Genomic DNA, 27,415 nt, shown 5'->3' with positions numbered 1-27,415 from the left:
GCCTCAAAGGGGACATTACGCAATTTAATCCATGTATAATGTCTGGATACATCGATCATCCTCACACACACAGCTGGTGTTGCATCAAGACTTACGTCCTGAAAACGGTTGACCAACGACTCGTAAACCGTTGCTGAGAGCAGTTTCACAAAAAATCTACGTGCTCCGTTCAATGCTACGCCGTACAACTCTTCATCCTGAATGCCATACGTGTCTCTGATGATTTTAGGTAGTAATACCTGGGCTGAGGCTGGCGTTATTGCCCCACTGAGAAGTTCAATACCGACAGTGTTAATCCTGCGTCTGTAACTGCACGCCATGTTGACTAATAGTAGTTCTCCTGGTCTGACGACAGAGGCGCGACAAGCACCACCTCACACTACTGCTGTCAGGGAACTGAAGAGCGTTTGCGCAGGAGGTCTGCACGGCCCAATAGCGATGCAGACAATGTAAACAGCACTTTTCGTGCTTTAAAAAATTTTCATACTTTTGGGTGTCTGAAATCAGACGAAACGGATGTCCCAGTAGTAGACTCACATTCGTCGGGTAGCACCGAGAATGCGTTGGAGGTTTCCACGGGAGTTTCCACAGCAGTCTCTTTCTTCTTCATCGTTTCTGGCTTTCCATTCGTCTTCTTGATCGTCAACTTCGTCGTCCCCTGCTGTCCAACCACTGACCACGATCCCTTTTTGACCTGAGGACTCGAAACAGGAGGACTACTACGAATCCTCTTGTTTTCCTCGGTCAATCGCCGTATCTCCATCTTCGCTGCCCTCAATTCTTCCTTAAGTTGCTGGTAAAGTTGCTCGATGGAGGGCATCTTGGTTCAGTCCACGGGAGCAAACAAGACATAGGAACAGTTATTTGTAGGTTTTCTGTAAATTTTAAATTTGAATTCATTATTACCCTTAATAATTAAAACATCTAGAAAAGGCAATGAGTTATTTTCTTCAAACTCAACAGTAAAGTTTATAGAATGGGCTAAGCTATTTAATTTTCCAAGAAAATGGTGTATATCTACATTTTTGGGCATAAGACACAAAATATCATCAACATATCTGAACCATTTAGCTCTATTAGGGAGGATTGTGTTAAGCAACTGCATATATATATATGCAGTGGAACCCCAGTGCTCGAACAGCTCCGTACTTCTTTTTTTTTTTTTTTTATATTTTATTTAAAAACTTTACAGCATTGATATTAAATTAAGATATAAAAAGGATACAGTAGGATTCTCAATCCTACACAACATACACTAACCAATTATTAACAACACATTGTAATTGACATAATAGAGGTTACCCATATACACACAAAATTTTCCATATAACATACTATGATAAACAAAATAAACTATAACTATATAAACTATATAAAATGTAAACTATATACAACTTTCAGATTTGTATAGTTAACATACTATGACGGACATATGACAAAGGTTCACAACCTTCACAGGAGATAAACAGAGTAATAACCTACAACCCAATCTCAGTTACATGCTCTTCCCCAAAATTAAACCCCTATACAATAAGAAGTACCTAAGCACATACATACGTGCCTCACTACAATCTCTTTTCAAGCATTGAAAAAAAAAAAAAAAAAAAAAAAAAAAAAAAAAAAAAAAAAATCAAATCCTAAATCAAAAATCAAAACCTAAGCCTCACACTTATACTAAGTAAATATTAACAAATATTACTAAATATTAATACAGCCTCTTCCACCGGCTGAGCACATTATATAAAGTAAGAGACTAAACCATACTGTCCCATTACAAACTTTTAACGAGGCATTACAAATTTATGGAAGTCATTATCGTTCCATCTAGCAGCAACTGGATGAGCACATTATATAATTCTAAAATAAAGACAGTACACTCGCAAAAAACCCACTACACTCAACACAGACATAATTTAAAAAACCTCTCATTGCGATACAATTATCGCACATGAAATATGCCCAATAAAGGCTATAAAACCGCACTCTACATAAGCCCTAAAGCTCTTCACGGTCTGAAAACTATAATCTTGACACCATTCACACTTAATACATGAATAAGGTCATGACGACCCTGACTCCTCAAACACAGAATTCTCCATTCAGGTACTACGTAATTACTTGATATCACCTTTGCTTTCTGTGCCCACTTGCATGCTACATACACGTATGCCACTCATCTACACCTTCATATACCCTCATACACCTTACTCACACCCCTCCCCAGGAGGCGACCCCGCTGTGTCCCCCTGAAAACCCCCTTTCCGTATGTATTCCCCAACCCCCCCCCCCCTTACTCACTCAGCCCCAGTCGTAGATTGATGAGAAAACCTAACGTTAACATTCTATACCCTTCCGAAAAATCCTTCTCCCACCTCCTCCCATACAGTTCTCTATTACGACACATCGTACGATAAACCGTTACCGCTAGTACCCGCCTCCGCACCTCACAATTCCCCCTCCCCCTCATCACCCACAATATATATATATAATCCACTATTATATAATCCAAAGCTCTTATAACACTCTCATCGAACCCTCCCACATCTAGGCTTAGTGCACGCAGAACCGACACCCCTCGACCCCCCACCCCCTGTACTACCCTACTTAACCAATACCTAACACCCTCCAGTTCCCCACAAAAGTATACTGCATGGAACGCCGTCTCATCCTCCCCACAGATTCCACACCTTCCGCCCACAATTACCCCTCTTGTTCTTAAAACCTCCCCCGACGGTAGTATGCCATGCAAAAAACGATACATTACCTCTCTTACCCTAGGCTTTAACTTCAACCTGCCAAACCTATACCAAATACTCGTCCATGCGTACATGGGGAACAATCCCTCAACTGGTACAACAATCCTGTCTACAAGCAGCTTACACAAAACCCCTACTCGAATTTTCCTGGGTTCTCTAACCAACATCAAAGCCCTCAAAATAGTTTCACATTCCCTCAACTCCACACCACCATACAGCTTACTCAACCTATCATGTACTTTTCCCAGCTGCCCTCCACTCACACCTTCGCGCAAAACCTCCCATTTAAGAAACACACATTTAATCCTCCTCCTCAGATCCAACAACCCCAACCCACCCTGGCGCACAGGTAACATTACAACCTCTCTCCTCAGCCAATCGCACCTTGAACCCCACAAAAAGTTAAACACTCGTCTCAGAATTCCCACAATCGCCGTCCCTGTTAATGGGAACACTGCTGCTACGTGCCAAACCTTACTATACAATAATACATTTATAACAATCACACGTTGCACGAGAGTCAGATGATGAGGTCGCAATGCACCCAGACGTCCCTGAATCCTTTCCATTAATCTATTCGAGTTTTCCTCCCGAGCAGCTTCCAAATCACCCATATAGGTGATACCACAAATTTTTACAGACACCGTTTGTTTTCTCACAACGTTACATCTCCGCCCCCCCTCCACCCAATCACCCAACCCCATGATCATTGACTTCTCTCTATTTACCTGCATCCCTGTTGCATTTCCGAAACGTTGCACAACATCATCCAAAACACCCAACGTCATCCCCTCCCGAACCAGGACTGTTGTATCGTCTACGTATCCTATGATTCCCGGCCACACTTTCCCTACCCCACCCCCCCTCCCTCCACTCGTGTCACATACACAACGTTCAACCATTCTATAGAAGGGGTCCTGAATGCACGCAAACAACATTTGTGACATGGGACACCCCTGCCTAAGTCCCCTACCCATTACAATCCCCTCCCCCAAGCATCCATTAATCTGTACCCTCATCTTGGCACCATTGTACAACGTGGATACCCAATTAACTATTTCATCCCCATAACCCTGCCTCCTAAGTATAGCTCCCAATGCTCCGCGTTCCACCCTGTCATAGGCCCCCTGCCAGTCTAAAGCCAACAACGCCGCCCTCCCTCCCCCCCCTTTTGACTCCACAAAACTTCGCAGTATTCCATGACCCTCAATCATCGACCTTCCAGGCAAACCATACTGCGTTTTCGAAACCACTCTCCCTACCACACATTTGAACCTATTACCCAAGACTTTAGCGAACAACTTATAATCAGCACATAACAGGGATATGGCACGGTACTCCTTGAGGGTGTGCTGCCCCTTACCCTTCTGGACCAACACTACAACTGCTGTTGCTTGCTTGTCCCCCATCACACCCTTCTCCTTCATCTGATTAAATAACCTTCCCATGAAACCCCTTATCACCTCCCAATGTTGGAGATAAAATTCAGCCGGGAGACCGTCTATTCCTGGTGCTTTGCCTTTCCTCATTCCCCTTAAAGCCAACTCTATTTCCTCCTCTGTTATTACCCCCCCCCTAAAGCCTTTCTATCACTATTCCCTAAATTACACGTCACATACTCACACACCTTCTCTAAATCCACATTTCCCACCTTCCCACTTGTCCAATACCCTTCATGCCATTTATCCGCATACACACACATTCCTTTTGTAGTTAGTATCTCCTGACCCATTCTATAACCCCCCGCCATCTCGTGTACCTCTAACCTCGGAATAGCTGTAACCTGCTGTCTTTGTTTTTGACGTCTCAACACACACGCCGATGGTTTGTCACCCCATAGCACCTCCTCTACCCCTGCCTGCACCCTTACCGCTTGAAACCTCTCATTTTGTAACTCCCTCAGTCTCCCCTTGACCTCGACAATTTCATCCATAGGATAGTTGCCCCCCACAGCCCCCTTCTCATAACAGCCCCTTAACCTGTCCTCCAGATAATTTGAAAGCCCATATTTAAAATCATTTATACGTTTGCCCACCCCCACATAATATTTCCTAATCCTTTCCTTGGCAACACAATCCCACCATTGTACGACATCTTCCACTCCCTGTGCCTCCTCACTAAGCTCCTTCCATAGGACAGAAAATCCCTCTAACCCCTCCTCATCACTCAATGCACTTATATTTAATTTCCAGTAACTCCTGTGTATTTCTGCAAGCGCCTCCCACCCAACCTCCACCAACACTGCTCTATGATCTGACCATGCTACTTCAACAGTTTTGAAAGCTCTCACTACAACCCCGTGAGAAAGATACACTCTATCTAACCTCGCTGCATACCCTCTCCTAACAAATGTATGCTCTGTCTCCCACGCCCCCCCCTCGAAAGCGTCTCTTAACCTAATATCTCTCAATAAATCTCGTAGGGCCACCGACACATAACCTGCCCCTTTCGGTTCCACATCAGCCCTCCTAATGACGCAGTTCCAATCACCTCCTACTATTGCCACCTCCGGTAATGCACGGAAAAAAAACACAAGGTCCTCGCACACAAACTCCTGCTTCACCTGTACATTATTCTCTGCAGGCGCATATACACTAATAAAAGCCACACGTTTTCCCATCCACAAACCATCTAAGCGCAACACCCTTCCCCCTCCCCCCCCCCTCACTTCTCTGCAAAACAAACGGGCTCGCCTCCCTAATTAAGATACCCACCCCCCCTTTTAAACGGGCAGATGGCAGGGTTACCACCTGAAACCCCTCCATCTCCAACACCCTACCCTCCTTAAAATTGTGCTCCTGTAGGAACACAACATCCACTCTAAATTTATTCAGAAACTTTCGAAACCATTCTCTCTTTACACTATTACACAAACCATGAACGTTTACTGTCATACACCGGAGGCCTTTTAAAGTTTCCACCCCTGCCTCCTCTCTTCACTCTTCCTATGGCCACCAGAACGCGTGGGACCACTTGTCACCTGCACACTTCCCTCTCTCCCACCCCCCCTTCTTTCGGTGCCTCCTGTCCTGGCCACCACTACCTTCACTTTCTGCCCATATTTGCTTCCCAGTCCGCTGCGCTGGCGTTAGGACATCATCTGAATCCGATGCCGCGGCTCTCTTTCTTGTGACAGGCGCATCCTCCATGGCTTGGTCTGGGGATGCCTCACAATGTACCTCTACCTCCACTGTACACAGTGACAAAGATCTCGGTGACACCTCAGTCACGCTATCACTCCCTTCGTCCGAATAATTCTGTTGTTGATGCCCCACAGCCTTCACCTCATCTTCTACTACCCTGCCAGGAGCATCCACCTCCTCAGGCGGTGACAAGGACTTCAGAACCTCGGCTAATTCCTCCTCAAGTTCCAACACTTCCTCCTGTACTTTTTGCTCAACCCGATCCACTGGAAGTGTGTCTGGACCAGGTAACTGGTCAAGGGCCTCACCCTCTCCCCCAGCTTTATACGCCTCATCCACTATCTCGCTCCATAGACGACCACGCCCTCCTTCACGTCGTTGATCAACACCTGCTTCCCCTGGTGTAGAAGCGGATGTCTCCGCCTCTGGGCCAGGAGCTCGTTGCCGCTTCCCACACTCCGCCGCTATGTGATCGTATTCCCCACATAGTCGGCAGGTACGCCTTTGCCCCGCGTATGACACCATGACCTGTGTCCTGAATTCCTTTAGGTACACGTAAGACGGTATGGGGTGTCGCAATGACATTTTTAGGTTAAAAGTGCCCTCCGGCATACCTGTGTAGGCACCCGACACCCACTTACCATGCTGGGCCACATGAACAGTTCCGTATTCCTCAAATACTTTTCTGATATCTGTCTCATCCGCCTCAAAGGGGACATTACGCAATTTAATCCATGTATAATGTCTGGATACATCGATCATCCTCACACACACAGCTGGTGTTGCATCAAGACTTACGTCCTGAAAACGGTTGACCAACGACTCGTAAACCGTTGCTGAGAGCAGTTTCACAAAAAATCTACGTGCTCCGTTCAATGCTACGCCGTACAACTCTTCATCCTGAATGCCATACGTGTCTCTGATGATTTTAGGTAGTAATACCTGGGCTGAGGCTGGCGTTATTGCCCCACTGAGAAGTTCAATACCGACAGTGTTAATCCTGCGTCTGTAACTGCACGCCATGTTGACTAATAGTAGTTCTCCTGGTCTGACGACAGAGGCGCGACAAGCACCACCTCACACTACTGCTGTCAGGGAACTGAAGAGCGTTTGCGCAGGAGGTCTGCACGGCCCAATAGCGATGCAGACAATGTAAACAGCACTTTTCGTGCTTTAAAAAATTTTCATACTTTTGGGTGTCTGAAATCAGACGAAACGGATGTCCCAGTAGTAGACTCACATTCGTCGGGTAGCACCGAGAATGCGTTGGAGGTTTCCACGGGAGTTTCCACAGCAGTCTCTTTCTTCTTCATCGTTTCTGGCTTTCCATTCGTCTTCTTGATCGTCAACTTCGTCGTCCCCTGCTGTCCAACCACTGACCACGATCCCTTTTTGACCTGAGGACTCGAAACAGGAGGACTACTACGAATCCTCTTGTTTTCCTCGGTCAATCGCCGTATCTCCATCTTCGCTGCCCTCAATTCTTCCTTAAGTTGCTGGTAAAGTTGCTCGATGGAGGGCATCTTGGTTCAGTCCACGGGAGCAAACAAGACATAGGAACAGTTATTTGTAGGTTTTCTGTAAATTTTAAATTTGAATTCATTATTACCCTTAATAATTAAAACATCTAGAAAAGGCAATGAGTTATTTTCTTCAAACTCAACAGTAAAGTTTATAGAATGGGCTAAGCTATTTAATTTTCCAAGAAAATGGTGTATATCTACATTTTTGGGCATAAGACACAAAATATCATCAACATATCTGAACCATTTAGCTCTATTAGGGAGGATTGTGTTAAGCAACTGCATATATATATATGCAGTGGAACCCCAGTGCTCGAACAGCTCCGTACTAGAAGAATTCGGTACTTGAACTTTTTGTTCGGTAAATAAAATCGCTCGGTAATCGACCGCTTGCTCGGCACTTGACCAATCAAACACAATGTGCCAGATCATGTGCGTCAGTGCAGTGCAGCTGTCGCTCAGTACAAAACTCTTCTGAAATTCACTGCAAACTATTTCGTTTTTCTTCTTATTTTTTATATTATTTGTATAAATAAGTCACCATGGGGCCTAAGAAGATTAGTGATAACAGTTAACCAAAAAGAAAATTGGTTACAGTGTGTCTGTCCTGATGTAAATGCCGCTTCAGCCTCTCCATATAAAATGCCTTTAATTAATTTCGGCGTCTTTATTATGCTTCTAGGTTTTCTACTGTGTTCCTGATATCAAGTTGGAATAACAGTGATAGACAGATAACCTTTATTATTAATATTAGCTTAATTACACAACATTATATTCGCACTACCGCTAGTATCCAGGTATCAAGACTACTCATCAGATACCGAATGCTCCTACTGCTGACCCCTCCCTCTCGCTCCTATTGCTCCTCCCACTTCGGGCATATCTTATATTGTGCTTGCTTTCCATTTTGAATTTTTATTCACACAAAAAAATAAAAGATTTACTGCTATGAAAACTACTGCGTTATTGAAAAAATTGGTATAAATAGTATCAGCGCATTTGTGAAAGCATATTAGACCCACCAGTCCACGTGTATTGGACGCATGACGTGATTTGTTCATTCTTTAACATCAGCAAAAATCGAACATTTCCGCTAATTTGAGCTCAATTTCAAAGCGCTTTTAGTTTGTAAACGATTGAAAATCATCTCTATTTCTGTAATATACGTTTCATTCTATCAAATGAGACCAAAAAAAACGAGAATACAGTCATAAATGCCACAGGAATATACACCGCAAAATTTCTGTAAGTGTATTTTTGGGGGACTGAAATGGATTAATCAAATTATATATATATATATATATATATATGTATATATAGATATGTATATATATATATATATATATATATATATATATATATATATTATATATATATATAATTTATGTTTCAGTTTAAAAACTGTAGTGTAAGGCACCGTTCTGGCAAGACAGTGATGGAGTGAATGATGGTGAAAGTTGTTCTTTTTCGGGCCACCCTGCCTTGGTGGGAATCGGCCAGTGTGATAATAAAATAATAATTATATATATATATATATATATATATATATATATATATATATATATATATATATATATATATATATATATATATATATATATATTTATATAGGAGATGGGGTCCACCTCTGGTGTAAATTGTGGGACCCATAGCCTCGGAGAAGTGGATAAAAAGGCTTCAAGGAAGAATATTTGGATATATATATATTATGCGTGCTTACACTACAGTTATAAATCTGCAACATTAACACCCCTCCTTCAGAGTGCTGGCACTGTACTTCCCATCTACAGGTCTCAAGGTCGGCCTCTCGGTTTCCCTGCATCCCTTCATAAATGTTACTTTCCTCACACTCCAACAGCAAATCAGGACCTAAAAACTGTTTGTTTCCATTCGCTCCTATCTAACACACTCATGCACGCTTGCTGGAAGTCCAAGCCCCTTTCACACAAAACCTCCTTTAACATTCCCTCCAATGTTTCCGAGACCAACCCCCTACCCTGCCTTCCCTCCACTACAGATTTATACATTCTCGAAATCATTCTCTTTCGTTCCAGCCTCATACATGTCCGAACCACCTCAACAACCCCTCCTCAGCCCTCTGGATAATAGTTTTGGTAATCCCACACCTCCTGCTGATTTCCAAACTATTGATCCTCTGCATTATATTCTCACCACACATTGCCCTCAAACATGATATCTCCACTGTCTCCAGCTTTCTCCTTGCTGCAACATTCACAATCAATGCTTCACGCCGAAACAAGAGCGTTGGTAAAACTATACTCTCATACATTCCCGGCTATGCTTCTATGGATAATTTTTTTTGTCTCCACAGACTCGTCAGTGCACCGTCATTAATTCTATGATTTACCCCATCTTCCACAGACCCATCTGCTGGCACGTCCACTCCCAAATATCTGAAAACATTCACCTCCTCCATACTCTCTCCCTCCAATCTGATATCCAATCTTCCATTACCTAATTTTCTTGTTATCTTTATTACTTTACACTTTCCTATATTCACTTTAATTTCCTTCTTTTACATACCCTACCAACTCATCCACCAACAACTGTAACTTCTCTTCAGAATCCACCAAAAGCACAGTATCATCAGCAAAGAGCAACTGTGACATCTCCCACCCGTGCAATCACTTCTCCTACAATTCTATATATAAATATATTGAACAACCATAGTGACATCTAACATCTCAGTCTAAGGCCTATTTTTACTGGGAAATAATCTTCCTCTCTCTCCTACATTAACCTGAGCCTCAATATCCTAGAAAAAACTCTTCACTGCCTTCAGTAACCTACCTCCTGTTCAATGCATTTGCAATATCTGCCACATTACCTCCTTATCCACCCTATCATACGCCTTTTCTAAATCCATAAATGACAAGAAAATCTTTTTACCCTTATCTAAATACTGTTCACCTATATGTTTCACTATAAAAACTTGGTCTACAAACCCCCTACTCTTCTTAAAGCCTCATTGTTCATCTACTATCGTGCTTTGCGTCTTATTCTTAGTTCTTCAAATAATAACTCTACCATACACTTTGCCAGGTATACTCAACAGATTTATTGCCCTTTAATTTTTACACTCTCTTTTGTTTCCTTTGCCTTTATACAAAGGAACTATGCATGTTCTTTGTCAGTCCCTAGGTACCTTACCCTCTTCTATACATTTATTAAAAAAAAAAAAAACGCTAAACGCTCCAGGACCATATCTCCACCAACTTTGAACATTTCTATCTTTAACCCATCATTCACAGCTGTTTTACCCCCTTTCATTCTACCCACACCCTCATGCACTTCCCCCATATTCACAACTGACTCTTCCCCACTCCTACAGAATGTTATTCCTCCTTGCCCTATACACGAAATCACAGCTCCCCTATCTTCATCAACATTTAACAATTCCTAAAAATATTCCCTCCATCTTCCATTTAATAAATCTCCTCTCTTTTTTTAATTATGAGCCCATTCGTTTCCTAGAGTTTCTCAACAAATTAATCTCACTCCAAAGCTTTTTCTTATTTTCAACAAAATTTGTAGATAACATCTCACCCATTCTTTCATTTGCTCTCTTTTTACATTGCTTCACCACTCTCTATATACTCCTCACTTATTGCGACAATGTCGGTGTTCTGTCTCTCTCTTCCTAGGATGGCAGTCGAGAGTAAAGTGGACGCCGCCACGCTCAGGGAGGTTCGACTCAACGGCAGTCTCATTATTGTCAATAGGTACAGTGAACTTCTGGTGTTTTAAAGTCTATGAAACTTAACGTAATGCCTGTGACATACATATGATTGGTTTTAAGGTTTTTCTGAGTGACATTTTGAAAGATGATGAGAGTTACAAAAAACGAGATATCTTGTAAGCATAGAGATCTCCAGTGAATACTAGAAAGGACTGCCCTTCTAGCATCCAGCCTGTTACTGGGTTTTTGTAACAAGCAGTCAGTATCCTGGTCCAGTTATCCATTAGAATTTAGTAAGATTCAATAGTGCTTCAGGATTACAACTGGTAGACTACTAACTAAAGAAATTAAAATTTAAAAAGTTTATTAATAACAAAGTTATCTAGGCGTATAAGATCAAAGTAAATTATAGTAATCAATTGAATATAATATAGGATACAAGTTCCTACACTTCTCTCGTATACATTAGTATTGTGCTGAAGGCACATATCACATCTTTATGGTTTTTAAGTACCGTCTGGTACATTGTTCGCATTTAATAACATAATACAAATTTATACAAGTAAGTGTGTGTATGTGTGTAAGTGCTCTAAGCAGTTCACTATGTCTCAAGACTCAACTAGACTTAACCAGAGACTGACTAAAAGTCCTCACATAAACTAACTTCTTGACCAACCTGACAATCAGAACAGCTTGCTTGAACAATAAAATGACTGATAAGCCGAACAGCAATATAACAAGCAACAGCGACACAGAATCAGGAACAAGGAGATGATATAACGACACTAAGTAGGGACCATCTGCAGATCCTCCACAAAAGTCACAAAACCCCTATACTACTACATCTAGGTTCAGCATTAGAAAATCCCCCACTGTGACAGTGCACAGATACCAGTACCAATTAGGTCAGAAGCTACAGCTCAGGACCTGAGTTTCTTAGAGTGTCTTTGCGACACACAACCTCAGTACTAAGTCTAGGCTATGTTCTGTGAACAGAGTTACACAGAACCAACAACAAGAAAGCGACAGAGACGATCTTCCAACAAAGGCCAGCAAGGGAGAAATAGAGGGACGTCTTGTTAGAAGAACGTCAAGCAGACAAGAGGCAGTGCAGGCCAAGCAGACTACTCCTGGACTGCTGCTGCCCAGCAACACAGAAGCCGGCAGCGTAACGAGCGAAGCAATAGTTAGCCAATACTGTCAGCGACTTAACACTCGAACTATGAGCACTGAATAATATATAAATGTTACATCCTACCTAATAATATAACTAAGTCAAATAATGATATAAAGCAATATATTTACGATTTAGCTAATATTGCAAATATAAGCAATATAAAATTATATGAACAGGTAATATACATTTTGTACATTGTGACCCATTCAGGGGTCGCAACACCCCCCCCCCCCCAGCACGACAAACGGTCACACTAAGAGTTGTGTTAGTGTCTTTCACAAGATTACTGTGATTACTCATGTCACTTTAATAACACAATTTAATATAAAAATTCAGAGTAACTCTTGTGCCAACACTTCTTACATTTTACAATGTCTATTTCACTATAAGTTATGCCTCTTGTACTAGGGCAGTACACATCGTATAGTATCTCTGCATACTCGTGACTATGTACATCAATGAAGAGACAGGATAACGTAGACAAGCATGACACGTTGAGGCTCGATCATAGTAGTGGAGACTGAATATGAACAGGAGAGTGTTCCGCCAGTCAGTAACTAGCATTGCCCACACAACATACTATACACTCAACACTCAGATTCTGTCTCCAACTGTCTCCTTCTCACACCAACATATATCACCACTACTATGAATATATAAATAGAATAATTAGACATGAGTATACATAGTTAACATGGGCTGGATAGAATATGTTACTTTACCGAATTTGACATAGCAAGTAACAAAAGGTATTTGGGCATAAAATTACGTTAATTTAAATGTAACAATGATAATTAAGGACGTGACAGAGCATCAGCAATTACATTACAATGACCGCTGATATGTTGTATACTAATAGAGTATGGCTGGATTCTGAGAGCCCACCTCATGATCCTAGCAATTTTACTCTTCATTGTATTTATGTTGGTGAGTGGATTGTGGTCTGAAAAAATGTTAATTTTAAATGGGGAAGTGCCCAAATACACATCAAAATGTTCCAAGGACACCACAAGAGCTAGAGCCTCTTTCTCAATAGTGGCATAATTTTTCTGGTGTCATTTGAGATTAGATGAATAGTAACATATAGGATGGAGAATGTCAGTGGATGTTGACTGTTGGAGCAGCACAGCACCCACTGCATAACCACTCGCATCTATATGTAAACAGAAGGGAAGATTGAAATTAGGACTCCTCAACACAGGTGCAGAGGAAAGTAGACGCTTCAGCCTTGCAAACGAGTCTGAACAACTCCTAGTCCAGATGAACTGAACTTTGCTACTAGTAAGCTCAGTGAGAGGTGCAGGTGGAGGTGTGTGTGCTAGCTTGCCTGTCACTTGAAACACGTGGCAACGTTGCACATGATCAGCTGCTGTTTCCTTCATTTTTGGCCAAGTAAAATGTTTTCCCAGTTTACCGAGTGTCTTCTTGACACCCAAATGTCCTCCTATGGGACTATTGTGAGCAAAATCAATGGCTTGTTCAAGAAATGTTACTGGTAACACTACGAGATGCTTGACTGTGGTGGAAACACTATCAGCTGACAACTTACATGTATTTTTCTCCATCAATACACCATTACTATAATAGTAACAATTATCGAGATCCTTTGTGTCATTCTCACTAACTGCTATATCTCTCAGTCTTTCCATTGACTGATCAACAATCTGATCCTTGATTAAATCATCATGAGTTAGAAATTTAACGTCAGTTGTGTCCTGACTAGGTTGATGACAGGGAGGAGTCAGTGTTAATGATCCTGGGCGCAGAGCGTCACTAAACAACATATTCAAGCCCAAATCATAGTCATCCACTAACTCAACAGGAGACAAGGATGGTTGTTGTATCTTTGACATAGCTCTAGTAATTACGCTGAGAGGAAATAAAATAGGCTTCTCTCTACAAGCTTCAATGGCATAATTATCATCAGTGTTGTTATCAATTCCAAGTGATTCCTTACATATACCAGCATGAAGGATATCGTTCCCTATCAACAAGTCCACTGACTTGATGGGAAATACACCACTGGATATACCCACTGAAATATAACCAGTATAATAGCTTGTTTCAATGTAAACTTTGTGAAGAGGTACTTTTATAACAGCCCCACCATAGGCTTCTAACAATACATCTATCTTGCAATATGTATCAGTTATGGGCAGTACATCTTCTCTCAATAATGTGAGATAACTGCCAGTGTCTCTGGAAGTAATTATCTCGGCCGGATGTGATTCGTCAAGTTCTACTTTACCTCTCGATAAGTAAGGACACATCGCTGAATGAATCTTTTCATCAGATACCCTTTCTGATGCTAGTCATCTATCCTGAGTAATATTATCTAAAACAGTGGGATCAGAGGTATTATTAGGATTTTGGTGCCTTTGTTGCACGGAAGAAGATACGACTTGCGTGGGGGCGCCAGTCGCACGACCGCTTCTCGTATCTCTTTCTAACTTATAGCAATACTCTCTAGCATGTCCTTTTCTGTTACAATAGGTACATTTAACTTTCTTCTTCTCAATGTCAGATTTCTGTCTAATCACAAAGACAGATTCAGGATTGTGAGTTTTCCTGGTAAAGGTACGAGAAGTTACAGTAGCAGGTACATCAAGCCGGCACTGATCAGCTGATTTAGGTTGCCAACTTCAAGGACAACTTTTAGTTACCTTGTTTCTCTGTGTTTTAGTACGCACAAATTTGTGAGAAATCTCGTAGTTGTCTGCTAATGCTGCAGTTTCCAGAATATCAGAGGCAGTATGATCGATCAGATATTCTTGTATGTCAGCAGACACACAGTTGTAAAACTCTTTGTGAAGTAACAACTGAACCAGACTGTTATAATTATTGCACTTGGTGGCTCTGCACCACCTCTCAAATGCAACTTTTTTTCTCACGAGCAAACTCTAAACAAGTTTGATCTTGTCGTCGTTGTAACGTACGAAAAGCACGTTGATAACTTACAGGTAACAAGTTATATGTCTCTAGAATAGTTTCTTTGACAGCATCATAACTAATGTACTTGGTAAATGGCAAAGCAGCAGTACAAGTTTGAGCTTTTCTTGTCAAAGCTGTGTGAAACAAGGTGGCCCAGTGCTTACGTGGCCAGTTCATAGCACATGCCAGGTTCTCAAACACATCAAAATAGGTGTCTAAGTCACTCTCAAAAAACTTAGGAACCATTGAGGCAGCTTTCTGCACATTAAATATGTCCTGTGTTGTACTAACAGGTTTATCAACTTTGTCAGATCTATCAGTTTGTTGACTTCCGAGACAAACATTTTCTCTCTGGAAATCTTCTTCATTCAATTTCCTCTGTGCCTCTATTTGTGAAATCTGCAACATAATGAGGCGTTCCAACCTCTCAAATTGTTCCTCAGAGATAGGACCAGTAGGTAATAGAGAAGTGGGGAAATTAACATATCTTTCTGGATGGTCCTTAGGTCAGACACCTTATCCAGCCATCCCTAGAGAGTCTAGATCTGGTCTAGGATAAGTACTAGTATGAGGCTAAGTCATACTACCAGCTACACTCTGTAATATTGTGTTAGTCAGGCAGGAAGGTGTGAGCATGAACAGAGTTACACTAGGTTCAGACACTCCTTCCATAGTTGCTCTCTCTTCTATGTCATCAAATAGAGTCATACTTCCTAATAGAGACACTATGCTCTATGTATCTGAATCATAATCAGACATCTCTTCATGAGCAGGAAACAATATATCGTTAATTAACACTCTGACAGTTTCTGCGGTGTAATTCCTGTTATACGTCACACCCAGATATGTGGCTACTTGCCAACGCATCTGAAGCTTTAAAGTATTCAACTCCGACAAAGTCAGAGTATCAATAAACTGTTTCACTTTGACATACATCACGAAAATAAATGCACTATGAGAGAGTGATTATTGGAAACTATAATCCTAATAGGAATTTTAGTGTGGGTTGTCTTAGAACTAGAACTCATAAACAGTATTTCCATCTCTTTGGATCAAGAGACTCATTCAAGTACATGCATCCACCTAATATGTTGTACAAGACTAAACTCAAAATTTTCAGATTAGGAAAGTACTCAAAGTGTTTGACCATAGAGTTACTAGTGTGTCAAACTGGACAATTTCTCGAGCACCTTGGATCAAGAGCATCCCGGACAGGCCCCCATTTGTTACGAAAAACGCGACATCTTATAAGCATAGAGATCTCCAGTGAGTACTAGAAAAGACTGCCCTTCTAGCATCCAGCCTGTTACTGGGTTTTTGTAAAAAGTACTCAGTATCCTGGTCCAGTTATCCATTAGAATTAAGTAAGATTCAATAGTGTTTCAGGATTACAACTGGTAGGCTACTAACTAAAGAAATTAACATTTAATAAGCTTATTAATAACAAAGTTGTCTAGGCATATAAGATCGAAGTAAATTTTAGTAATCAATTGAATGTAATATAGGATACAAGTTCCTACACTTCACTCATGAACAGAAGGCACATATCGTATCTTTATGGCTTTTAAGTACCGACTGGTACATTGTTCACATTTAATAACATAATACAAATATATACAAGTGTGTGAATGTGTGTAAGTGCTCTAACTAGTTCGCTACATCTCAAGACTCGACTAGACGTAACCAGTGACTGGCTATAAGTCCTCACATAAACTAACTTCTTGACCAACCTGACAATCAGAACAGCTTGCTTGAACAATAAAACGACTGATAAGCCGAACAGCAATATAACAAGCAACAGTGACACAGAATCAGGAACAAGGAGATAATATAATGACACTAAGTAGGGACCATCTGCAGATCCTCCACAAAAGTCACAAAACTCCCATACTACTGAATCTAAGTTCAGCATTAGAAAATCCCCGACTGTGACAGTGCACAGATACCAGTACGAATTATGTCAGAAGCTACAGCTCATGACCTGAGTTTCTCAGAGTGTCTATGCGGCACACAACCTCAGTACAACGTCGAAAATCACTAAGTCTAGGCTATGTTCTGTGTACAGAGTTACACAGAACCAACAACAAGAAAGCGACAGAGACGATCTTCCAACAAGGGTGAGCAGGGAGAGCTAGAGGCACGTCTTGTTAGAAGAACGTCAGACAAGAGGCAGCGCAGGCCAGGCAGGCTACTCCTGGTGAGGTGTTGTCATTCCCCCTGATCACACGACTCTCCATGGATTGCTGCTGCCCAGCAACACAGAAGCCAGCAGCATAACGAGCAAAGCGATAGTTAGGCAATACTGTCAGCTACTTAGCACTAGAACTATGAGCACTGAATAATGTATAAATGTTACATCCTACCTAATAATATAACTAAGTCAAATAATAATATAAAGCAATATATTTACAATTTAGCTAATATCGCAAATATAAGCAATATAAAATTAGATGAACAGGTAATATACATTATATACATTGTGACCCATTCAGGGGTCGCAACAATGAGTAAGACACATGTGCAGCTCCTGGGTATCTATATTCTGACAACATTTCCCCAGTCAGGGGTTTTATCAATTAACATAAGAAAGGAGGAACACTGCAGGAGACCTGTTGGCCCATACTGGGTAGGTCCTTCATAAATCCAACCCTCTAACAGAATATTTACCCAACCCACTTTAGTTCTACCCTAACAATAAGCTCTGATAAATCCACTAACTCATGTGCAAGTTCCACTCAAATCCATCCCCTCTCACGCATGTATTCATCCAACTTAAATTTGAAACTACCCAAAGATTTAGCTTCAATAACCCTACTAGGCAGACTGTTCCACTCATCACCTATCCTATTTCCAAACCAATACTTTCTTATATCCTTTCTAAATCTAAACTTATCTAGTTTGAATCCATTATTCCGGGTTGTTTCTTGGAGAGATATCCTCAAGACCTCATTTATATCTCCTTTGTTAATACCCATCTTCTACTTATACACGTCGATCATGTCTTCCCTCATTCTTCGTCTTACAAGCGAATGTAATTTGACTTAATTTTTTCTTCAAACGGAACTTCATACGGGACTTAATTTTTTCTTCATACGGAACTTCATACGGGACTTAATTTTTTCTTCATACGGAAGATTTCTAATGCTATGCAGCAATGAATTGATGTTTTTTAACGAATTTATATCCATTTTGTAATATGGAGACCAGAACTGAGCTGCGTAATCTAGGTGAAGCCTTACTAATGATGAATAACTAATGTAGTACAACGGCTTGCTTACACTTCTTGATATAAATCCCAATAATCTATTTGCCTTATTATGCATGCTTAGGCACTGCTGTTTTGGTTTAAGGTTGGTGCTTACCATAACCCCCAAGTCCTTTTTGTATTCTAAACAGCTGAGTTCAACATTATTAAGGTGGTAATTGCTAGGGTTATGAACATTCCAAAGCTTTTAAACTTTGCACTTATCTACATTGAACTGCATCTGCCACTTTTCTGACCACGAACTTTGTCTAAATCTTCCTGAAGTTCTGTGACATCTACGTTTGAATCGATTATCCTACCTATCATCGCGTCATCAGCGAATTGCTTATATCACTGTTAATTCCCTCGTCAAGGTCACTGATATATATTATAAACAACAACGGGCCTAAAACTGATTCCTTTGGGATGCCACTTGTTATACATCTCCACTCAGACTTAAACCCATTGATGCTCACTCTCTGCTTCCTCTTGGTGAGCCATGACTCGATCCATGACAGCACTTTTCCCTCACTGCCATAAGCTGCCACTTTCTTTTACAGTCTCTGATATGGTACTCTATTAAAAACCATACTAAAATGCAAATAAACAATATCGAAATCTTTATCGTGATGAACGGCCTCTAAAGCTTTATTGAAGAAAGTTAGTAAATTAGTTAGGCAGGAACGCCCCCTCGTGAATCCATGCTGAGTATCATTAATCAAATTATGCTTATCGAGATGGCTTCTTATATTATCAGCTATAATTTACTCTAATAATTTGCCAACAATTGAAGTTAGACTTATTGGGCAGTAATTTGATGGTAACGAATAGGAATTACATTGGCCGTCTTTCATATCAGACACTACACCTGTTTGAAGAGATAAATTAAAAATATTAGTCAATGGCTCACAGAATTCTATTTTGCATTCCTTAAAAACCCTTCAAAAAGGCTCATCAGGACCCGGCGATTTATTTTTTTCTGTCTGTCTACTTGTTTAATAACAATTTCACTAGTGACTGTGATATTACATAATTTTTCTTCTTCTGGCCCGCTATAAAAATTAATTACTGGGATATTGTTAGTGTCTTCCTGTGTGAAAGCCGAAAGAAAATAATTATTAAAACTCGAGCACATTCCATTCTCCTTGTCAGTAAGATGCCCAGAGTAATTTTTAAGGGAACCTGCCTTTTCTCTAACTTTTGTTCTATAAACCTGAAAAAAAACTTTTTGGGTTAATTTACGAATCCCTAAAAACTTTAATTTCGTAGTCACGTTTAGCTGTTCTTATTCCCTTTTTAACGTCCCTCTTAATGTCAATATACTGGTTCACCTTTTTTGATGAGCCTATAAATTCGTTTGTTTTTGCCCTAAAACACATTTGAGCCTATTATTCATCCATTTAGGGTCATTTCTATTCGATCTAATTTCTGTATACGAAATAAATGTACTTTGGGCAGCATGTAGTGTTTAGAAAGCTCTCATACTGATAGCTCTCTTTGTTACCCCAGTCCACAGATGATAGTTGTTCTCTAAACCCATTGTAATTTTCTAAGAGAAAATCTGGGGCTGTTATTGAGTTTCCCTGCTATCATACTTCCATTCACTGCTTAAGGTAATTGTTTTGTGGTCGCTTGCGCCAAGTTCCTCTGAAATTTCTGAATTATTAACAAGGACTTCCTTGTTTGCCAGAACCAAGTCAAGCAAGTTATTGTCCCTTGTAGGTTCTGTCACAAACTGTTTTAAAAAAAATAATCCTGAACTACCCCTAAGAAGTTGTTAGACTCTAAATTCCCAGTCAAAGTTATCTGAGAGTGTTGAATCTGAAGAAAGAAGATAACAATGTAATCAGTCCCTCCGACTAGTATGTCGGTTCAGAGAACCGACAAGTTGATAAATTAGACACATGTGCAACGCTTGGGTATCTTTACAAAAGAAACGTTTCGTCACACAGTGGCTTCATCAGTCCAATACAAAGCAAAAAGGTGTAAGGAGAGGAGGAAATATAAACACATAAGCAGTATAATGTGATCCTTTATTGACAGCGTGGGCGAAACGTTGTCAATAAAGGATTACATTATACTACACCCACAGAGTGGGTGCAGTCTACCCATCCTTCTCTCTATCGTGTCTTACTTCTATTACTTTGACAAAGAAGTTTGGCTTCTCCCATTCTTTTTTGCTGCTTCAGTCTCCATTGTTAGCTCTACTATTTATTCAAAACTCAAGACTATGTGGTCACTATGTAATCACTAGCACCTAGGGGCCTTTCATGTGTGTGATATGTGTCTCAACTGCTCAAGGTAACTACAAGGTCCAGCCTTGCAGGAGTTTTCTAGCACTGTCTCCAGCATCTTGGCTCTCCACATCTCTGGTCCCCCATGTGGCTCCAGATTCTCCCATTCAGATCTCCCTTGATGAGTAACTTTGCCCTGCTTGTGGGCCTTCTGACAGTCTCGGCTAGTGTGGCCACCATCACTATGTTGTTTTCATCGTATTTCTGTCTTGGCCTCCTGCTGTTCAGTGGTGGGTTGTACATCACTGCAATCATCACTTTTGGGCCCCTAGTATGCAGTGCTCCTACTACATAGTCATCCGCTACCCCTGTCTAGTCCTCCCGTCTTCTCAAAACTTCATTGGGTTTTGACGGACAGTACAACTCCTCCTCTCTCCCCTCTCTCCCTTTCCCTGTCTTTCGTGAGGATCTGATAAGCAGACGGGAAGATCACTTTTGTTATCACTTCCGTGAACTTTGTTTCTGTGGTTGCTATGACGCACGGGGATGTCTCAGTGATGCTTTCCTGCCATTCCTTATTTTTATTTGTAATTCCATCTATGTTGGTGTACCACACCTTCAGCTTCATTTCTAGAACTGCATTCTGGGGGTGGGAGGGGTTGGTGCTGGCTATGGATGTGGTAGTCTCCCCAGGATATTATGATAGTCTGCTGGTGTTGCAATATTAGTGCTAGGAGGGTGTGGGACTGTGGATGTGGAGTATAGCTTGGCTCTTGCTGTTGTGTTTGGTTGGTACTGTTTTAAACAGTATGTTGCTCTTTAACTTAATATGGACAAGTTTTGATCAAGAAGACAGGAGGAGGATTGTGGTGAGGACGAAAAGGAAGACAAAGGTTCCCACTTCCCGTAAAACTGGTGTGATTAGAAGAAAGAAAAGTTGTTTACATTTGAACAGTTATTTAGAACTGGGATTTACTTGTTATAGTGATGAAGTTAATCCTACGTCAGAATGTGTTATTTGATGTGATAAACTGAACAATAAAGCCATGATAACCAACAAATTAAAGAGACATTTGTCTATGAAACATGACTACCTTACTAACAAGCCTTGATCATAATTTAAGGGATTTTTTTAATGAGCGACGACAATAGAGCCTGATATTTCTGAAGCAGTTTCTAATAAAGCTCAAGAGACCAGCTCTTTAGTAGCAGAATTACTAGCTAAAAATATATAGACTCATAAAGAAGCAGAGACACTTGTTCTCCAGGTTTAAAACAACTTAGTACAAGCGATGACTGGGAGTGAAGAAGAAAAAGAAGTTAAAAAGATGCCAATCTCAATAACACCATTAACAGACGGATATATGATAAAACAGCAGACATAGCATAGAAAGTAGGCCACTTAAATCACGACTCTTTGGCAAACAATGTGATTCTTCTGCACGCGGAGGCAAGATGGCTACCCAGAGGTAAAGTGTTGTCACAAGTGTTTGAACTCAGTGATGAGTTACTTACTTCTTTTACCCTTGACCAACAAAAAGAATTTTTCTGTGTTGCTTACCTTCTAACTTAGTGAATATCTTTGACATTAATGAAAGGTAAACTTCAATATGTAAGGCAACTCCTAAAGTATATTATCCTCCAATGACAAAATTAATGATCTAAGAAAAATTAAGAATATGGGCAACATGAATATGTTTCACATGTTTCTGCAATCAAGGTTTAATATATCATGCCATTGATTTCTGAACATCTTGAAGTAGTTACAGATAAAAATCAGTACTATTTCCCAAAGTCATGTACGGAAGATTATGCCTGGTTGAGAAATCCATTTATTGCATCAGTATCAAACCCACCGAAGTTCAGTTTCACAGAAGAAGAAGAATTTATTGAACTAAGTAATGACAACAATCTAGAATTAAAGTAATAAGGAAATGCCTCTGGACTATTTCTGGATAGACATTAAGAATGAAAACCTCAACGTTCGAAAAAAAAAAAAAATCGTAATTCTCTTACAATTTTTCACATCTTATTTGTATAATAAGATATGTTCACTAAGATAAAAACTGTGAAGAGGGAAGATGACAATTGGTCGAGGAAAATATATTCCAATATTCCTGCGAATGTCAAAAGGATCTGCCAATCACAACAAGCTCAGCTATTACACTGAAAAAGTTACGTAAGAAAAGTTAGTTTTTTTTTTTATTCCGTTGTGATCTATACTGCTTGTGAATTACACTAACACGCTAGAATATTTTATATTTCGTATGTATGATTAATGTGCTTGTATATTTTAATTAATAATAATAATAATAATAATAATAATAATAATAATAATAATAATAATAATAATAATAATAATAATAATAATAATAATAATAATAATCATCTTTATTATTATTATTATTATTATTATTATTATTATTATTATTATTATTATTAAGGCTATGTAACCTTGGGAAACGGTTCTAATAGAAAATTAACTAGGTTTGCCACAGAATCAGATGTGTGACTTGGTGACAATCTTGAAATTCTCAAAGGCTCTAACAGCCGCCATCTTAGGTGGTCTTGGGCTATGCAGGCATTTAAGTTTCACGTTGTATATATATTAAGAGGTCTGCTAACCATTTCTCGGAGTGACTAGTCGGGACTTCCTTTATTCCTCTATATTTTCTCTTATGGTACTTGACTATAAGAGAAATGTGAGGAATGTGTACATTGTATGTTGTTTGGTAAATGTTAACAAGTAGACTCTCTCCCTAATTACTCGGTGTTGTTTTGATCATCAGCTCCACTTACCTTCCCGGGAGAAAACTAGCGATTTGGTACTCCTGACTCTCTTCCTAATTAGTAGTACATTGACTTGGGTTTAATTTGGCTTCTCACATGTCTCTGTGCCATAACCTATGTGACCTCCGATAACCTCTGTTTTTCTCAGCCCGTAAAACTAGTGTTAGGTCATTTGTTTTATGGACCACGAGGAGATGTCACCAAAAGAAAGCATTCTCTTGCTTAACACAAGCTGCGAGTTGCTTGTAGGCAGAACCTACTTCACGGCTGTCCTTGTTTACTCTTCAACTTGCCTCAGCATCGTCTTGCTGCTGTATTGGAAAATTGTCAAGTGATCTACCGACGTCTAAACATCAAGACTGCTTACAAATTCTATGTATTCCTTCATAACTTTATAATTGACTAATTTTCTTTTTCTATTTTGCTTCAGTTAGGTTAAATTAGACATAATATTTTTTTATTTATTATTGAATTAAACTTATAATTTTTTCCTCAATATTTATATCCACATTTGAGTATAATTAATTGCACTTATATAACTTTTTATGTATTTGTTTTCATAAAAGAAGGAACTCGAAAATATTTACCCCTTTTCGGATTTCATTCTTCTCAAGGTTATAATACACAGGAAAAACTATTGATAAACCTCCTGTATAATGGCTATAATAATGTCGAATAAAGAAAGCTTTAAGATAATGGAAAAATATACACAAATGCAGTATAATGCGATCATTTTTTTAACTACATTTCGCCCACACAGTGGGCTTTACCAGAAAGGTAGTCAATAAAGAATCGCATTACACTGCATTTGTATCTATTTTCCATTCGTGTCGAAATTTTATTTCATTATTCTTCAATTTAAAAAAAACAGTATTCATTGTATCAGTGTGGAGATGCTTGAGGTGCCAGCAAGACCCTACGTGCCCACAGTAATCCACGCTGGCGGCATCCACTGTAAACCAGCCAAACCTCTACCAAAGGTTAGTTAAACTAGGTTTACCTGGAGTTTACCTGGAGGTTATTCCATGGATCAACGCCCCCGCGGCCCGGTCCATGACTAGGCCTCCCGGTGGATCAGGGCCTGCAAACAAATATTAAATTTTAGGCTATATTTTAATTTGTTCTTCTGTTTCTTATGTCAGTATTTTTTGCAAGTTATATAGATAAATTATATAATTTAATTATCAAGAATTTGGTTAAATAAAAGAGTAATAGATTTGTCACTACGCCTGGAAAATATATTTAATTTTTCATGCTCAGTCATCATTTATATATATATATATATATATATATATATATATATATATATATATATATATATATATATATATATATATATATATATATATATATATATATATATATATATATATATATGTCGTTCCGAAAAGGTAAAATTGGTCAATTAGCAATAATTCATTTAAAATTAAGTCTTTTCTAAAATATTCTCTTATACATTTAAAGATAATTTTTTTTATTTAAGTTAATGTACAAATTAACAATTTTGTACCAAAAGAACCTTAGAGAACTTACCTAATCTTATTATAACAAGCTCAATTTAATTTAGCCTAATCCAACTTAATATATTTTAGATAAGTTTACAATAATTTAATAATAAACAAACACAAAGAAATATATTTTTTTCGTTTCGTTCAGAATGATTCTTGCAAAATTATCGCATACACAAATTTTCGCTTACCTTATTTGGTATTATCGCATGTTATTGCCTGTACTTACCTATTGGGCGCGACATATACATACATACATATATATATATATATATATATATATATATATATATATATATATATATATATATATATATATATATATATATATATATATATATATATATATATATATAGTTTACAAATATTACAAACCAAGCGATACAGGATGCAAAACAACCAGATGGGGAGTAGAACGATAGCTCTAGACATTTCGTGTTGCAATCAGCACATCATCAGGAGCTTGCAAAATTGCAGAAAAGAGGAGGATGTCCATGCAAGTACGTTCCTAGATGACCGTCTTCACTGGAGTGAGTGAGTAAAGGAGGGAGAGAGGAAAGGGTACCGGAAGTGCTCCCAGGCACAACAGTGCCCACGGCCAGAAGGATGAATATTATAACATTAGAAAAATCTCACAAGCATTGATATTGTAATAGCCTAAACAAAATTAACGTGGCAATAATGGAGATGGGTAATCCGTTGTCCCCTGTGGCATGCAAAAAGTACGTAGCCTTTATTATGCGCATGTACACACCTTCACTGAATGACTATCTCCTCCAACCAGCGAACCAGGGACTGAGGGTTGATGATGGGGCCCCGTCGTTCAATCAGTACCCAGGTTCCAGCCAATGAGAAGATGGTTTTGGCAATCACAGAGGTGTTGTGGGTACCACTCACCTGTCTGCCCTTGTCATTCCCATTCTAGAGCTGGTTGAAGCACGGTCTGCTCTCTAGTGGTTTCTATTCTGCCTTGTTTACCGTGGAGTGTACTAATACCTATTGTAGTACATAGTGAATATAGTGTACATAATTCTGCTCTAAATTGGTGAAGGATAATACAAGTCAAAAGCTTTTCTGCTGTGTTTATTTTGCTCCCTTTACACCCAGGATAACAGGCCTTTGGGACTCCTGGGTTGTAATATTCCTTATTGAGCAATCTGTATATGGAATTTCTCGAGGCTAGACTGTTGAAAGATATCCTGCCATGTAGAGCTAAATGGTTCAGATATGATATGGCCCTGGAAACGTTTCTACTAAGACTTAACACTTTAGTCCTGTCTATTAAATTCACCGTGATGAAAGAGGTGTACTGTAAACTTCCATTCTTAGATGTGCTGATACACAGTGTTGATAGAAAGTTTACAGTATATAGGAAGGCCACCAATGTGTGCTCATACATTCAATAATATTCGAGTGTGCAGTCCGGAGTTCCTAGTTGAAGAAATTAAGAAAATATTTGACATTGGCATGAAACTGCAGTATCCTAAGATGTTTGTGGAATCTGCCTTGCTGACAGCTAGGAAAACTTATTATAGAACAGAACCTACGATAACACCTCAGACCAAAAATGTGCTGGTCCTCCCATATAACGAGAATTTATCTATCCTGTCGAATGCTCTTAGAAGATTTAATATGCAAGTAGTATTTAAAAATTCACGGACTGCTAGAAGCATCCTGATATAGAATGCACCACAACAACGTGTTGGTGGTGTCTAAAGAGTTGGTTGCAATGATTGCAGATTCTCCTCTTGGGGACAAACGGGGAAATCATTGGAGGTGAGAATGTCTCCTGACCGTTATTCGACACATTTAGCACAGAAGTTGAACGCGATTTTCAAACACATATGAGCTTGTAATAACCCGGCAAATTGGTGGGAAGCAAGAGTCATATTCCCTTGTACCTCCTGCCTTGAAGGGAATATTGTAGAAACGGCAATTATTAAGCATGACAGGCAGTCATTATACAACATCAGTGACGAGCTGTTCAAATTAGTTGCGTTTTTAGTTGAGGCAATAGTACACAGTCTAAAATTGGGCTCTTAAAAGAATGCACCAGACTGTCTTAAAATGTAATGCCACACCTAGGAATTAGGGCCTATTTCTCCTGCAGTTTCTGAAGCTTGAACCAAAGTTTGCCTCAGAATTATGTGGGTCGAATATCTGCGGCTGTCTTTTTTGTTATTGCAGATGACTCCCCCTTCAAATGAGTATATTATATTGAGCCCCGTTTCCTGTACATAACTTTTAGAAGTCTATATCACTGACAATATATTTATGCATTTAAAGACATTGATGTCTTATTGAAATATGACCGATATTTTTATTATTGCCACGTTATTTCGTTTAGGCTGTTACAATATCAGTGCTTGTGAGATTTTTCTAATGCTATAATTTTCATCCTTCTGGCGT

At 39.5% G+C, this 27,415-nt stretch overlaps 1 protein-coding gene across 1 annotated transcript in view; it reads left to right on the top strand.

Annotated features, from left to right (window-relative positions):
• LOC128685992 (UDP-glycosyltransferase UGT5-like) overlaps positions 1-27,415 on the top strand; it is a 265,203-nt gene that overhangs the window by 139,036 nt on the left and 98,752 nt on the right. Inside the window, 2 exon segments of the mRNA XM_070083438.1 lie at positions 11,088-11,165; positions 24,385-24,478. Of these exon segments, the coding sequence (XP_069939539.1) occupies positions 11,088-11,165; positions 24,385-24,478 (172 nt within the window).

Source organism: Cherax quadricarinatus, chromosome 9, assembly GCF_038502225.1.
Source record: "Cherax quadricarinatus isolate ZL_2023a chromosome 9, ASM3850222v1, whole genome shotgun sequence".
In the NCBI taxonomy this organism is placed as follows: Eukaryota; Metazoa; Arthropoda; class Malacostraca; order Decapoda; family Parastacidae; genus Cherax; species Cherax quadricarinatus.
The sequence above is the reverse complement of the archived record's forward strand: the minus strand, read 5'-3'. Positions and strand labels throughout refer to the sequence as shown.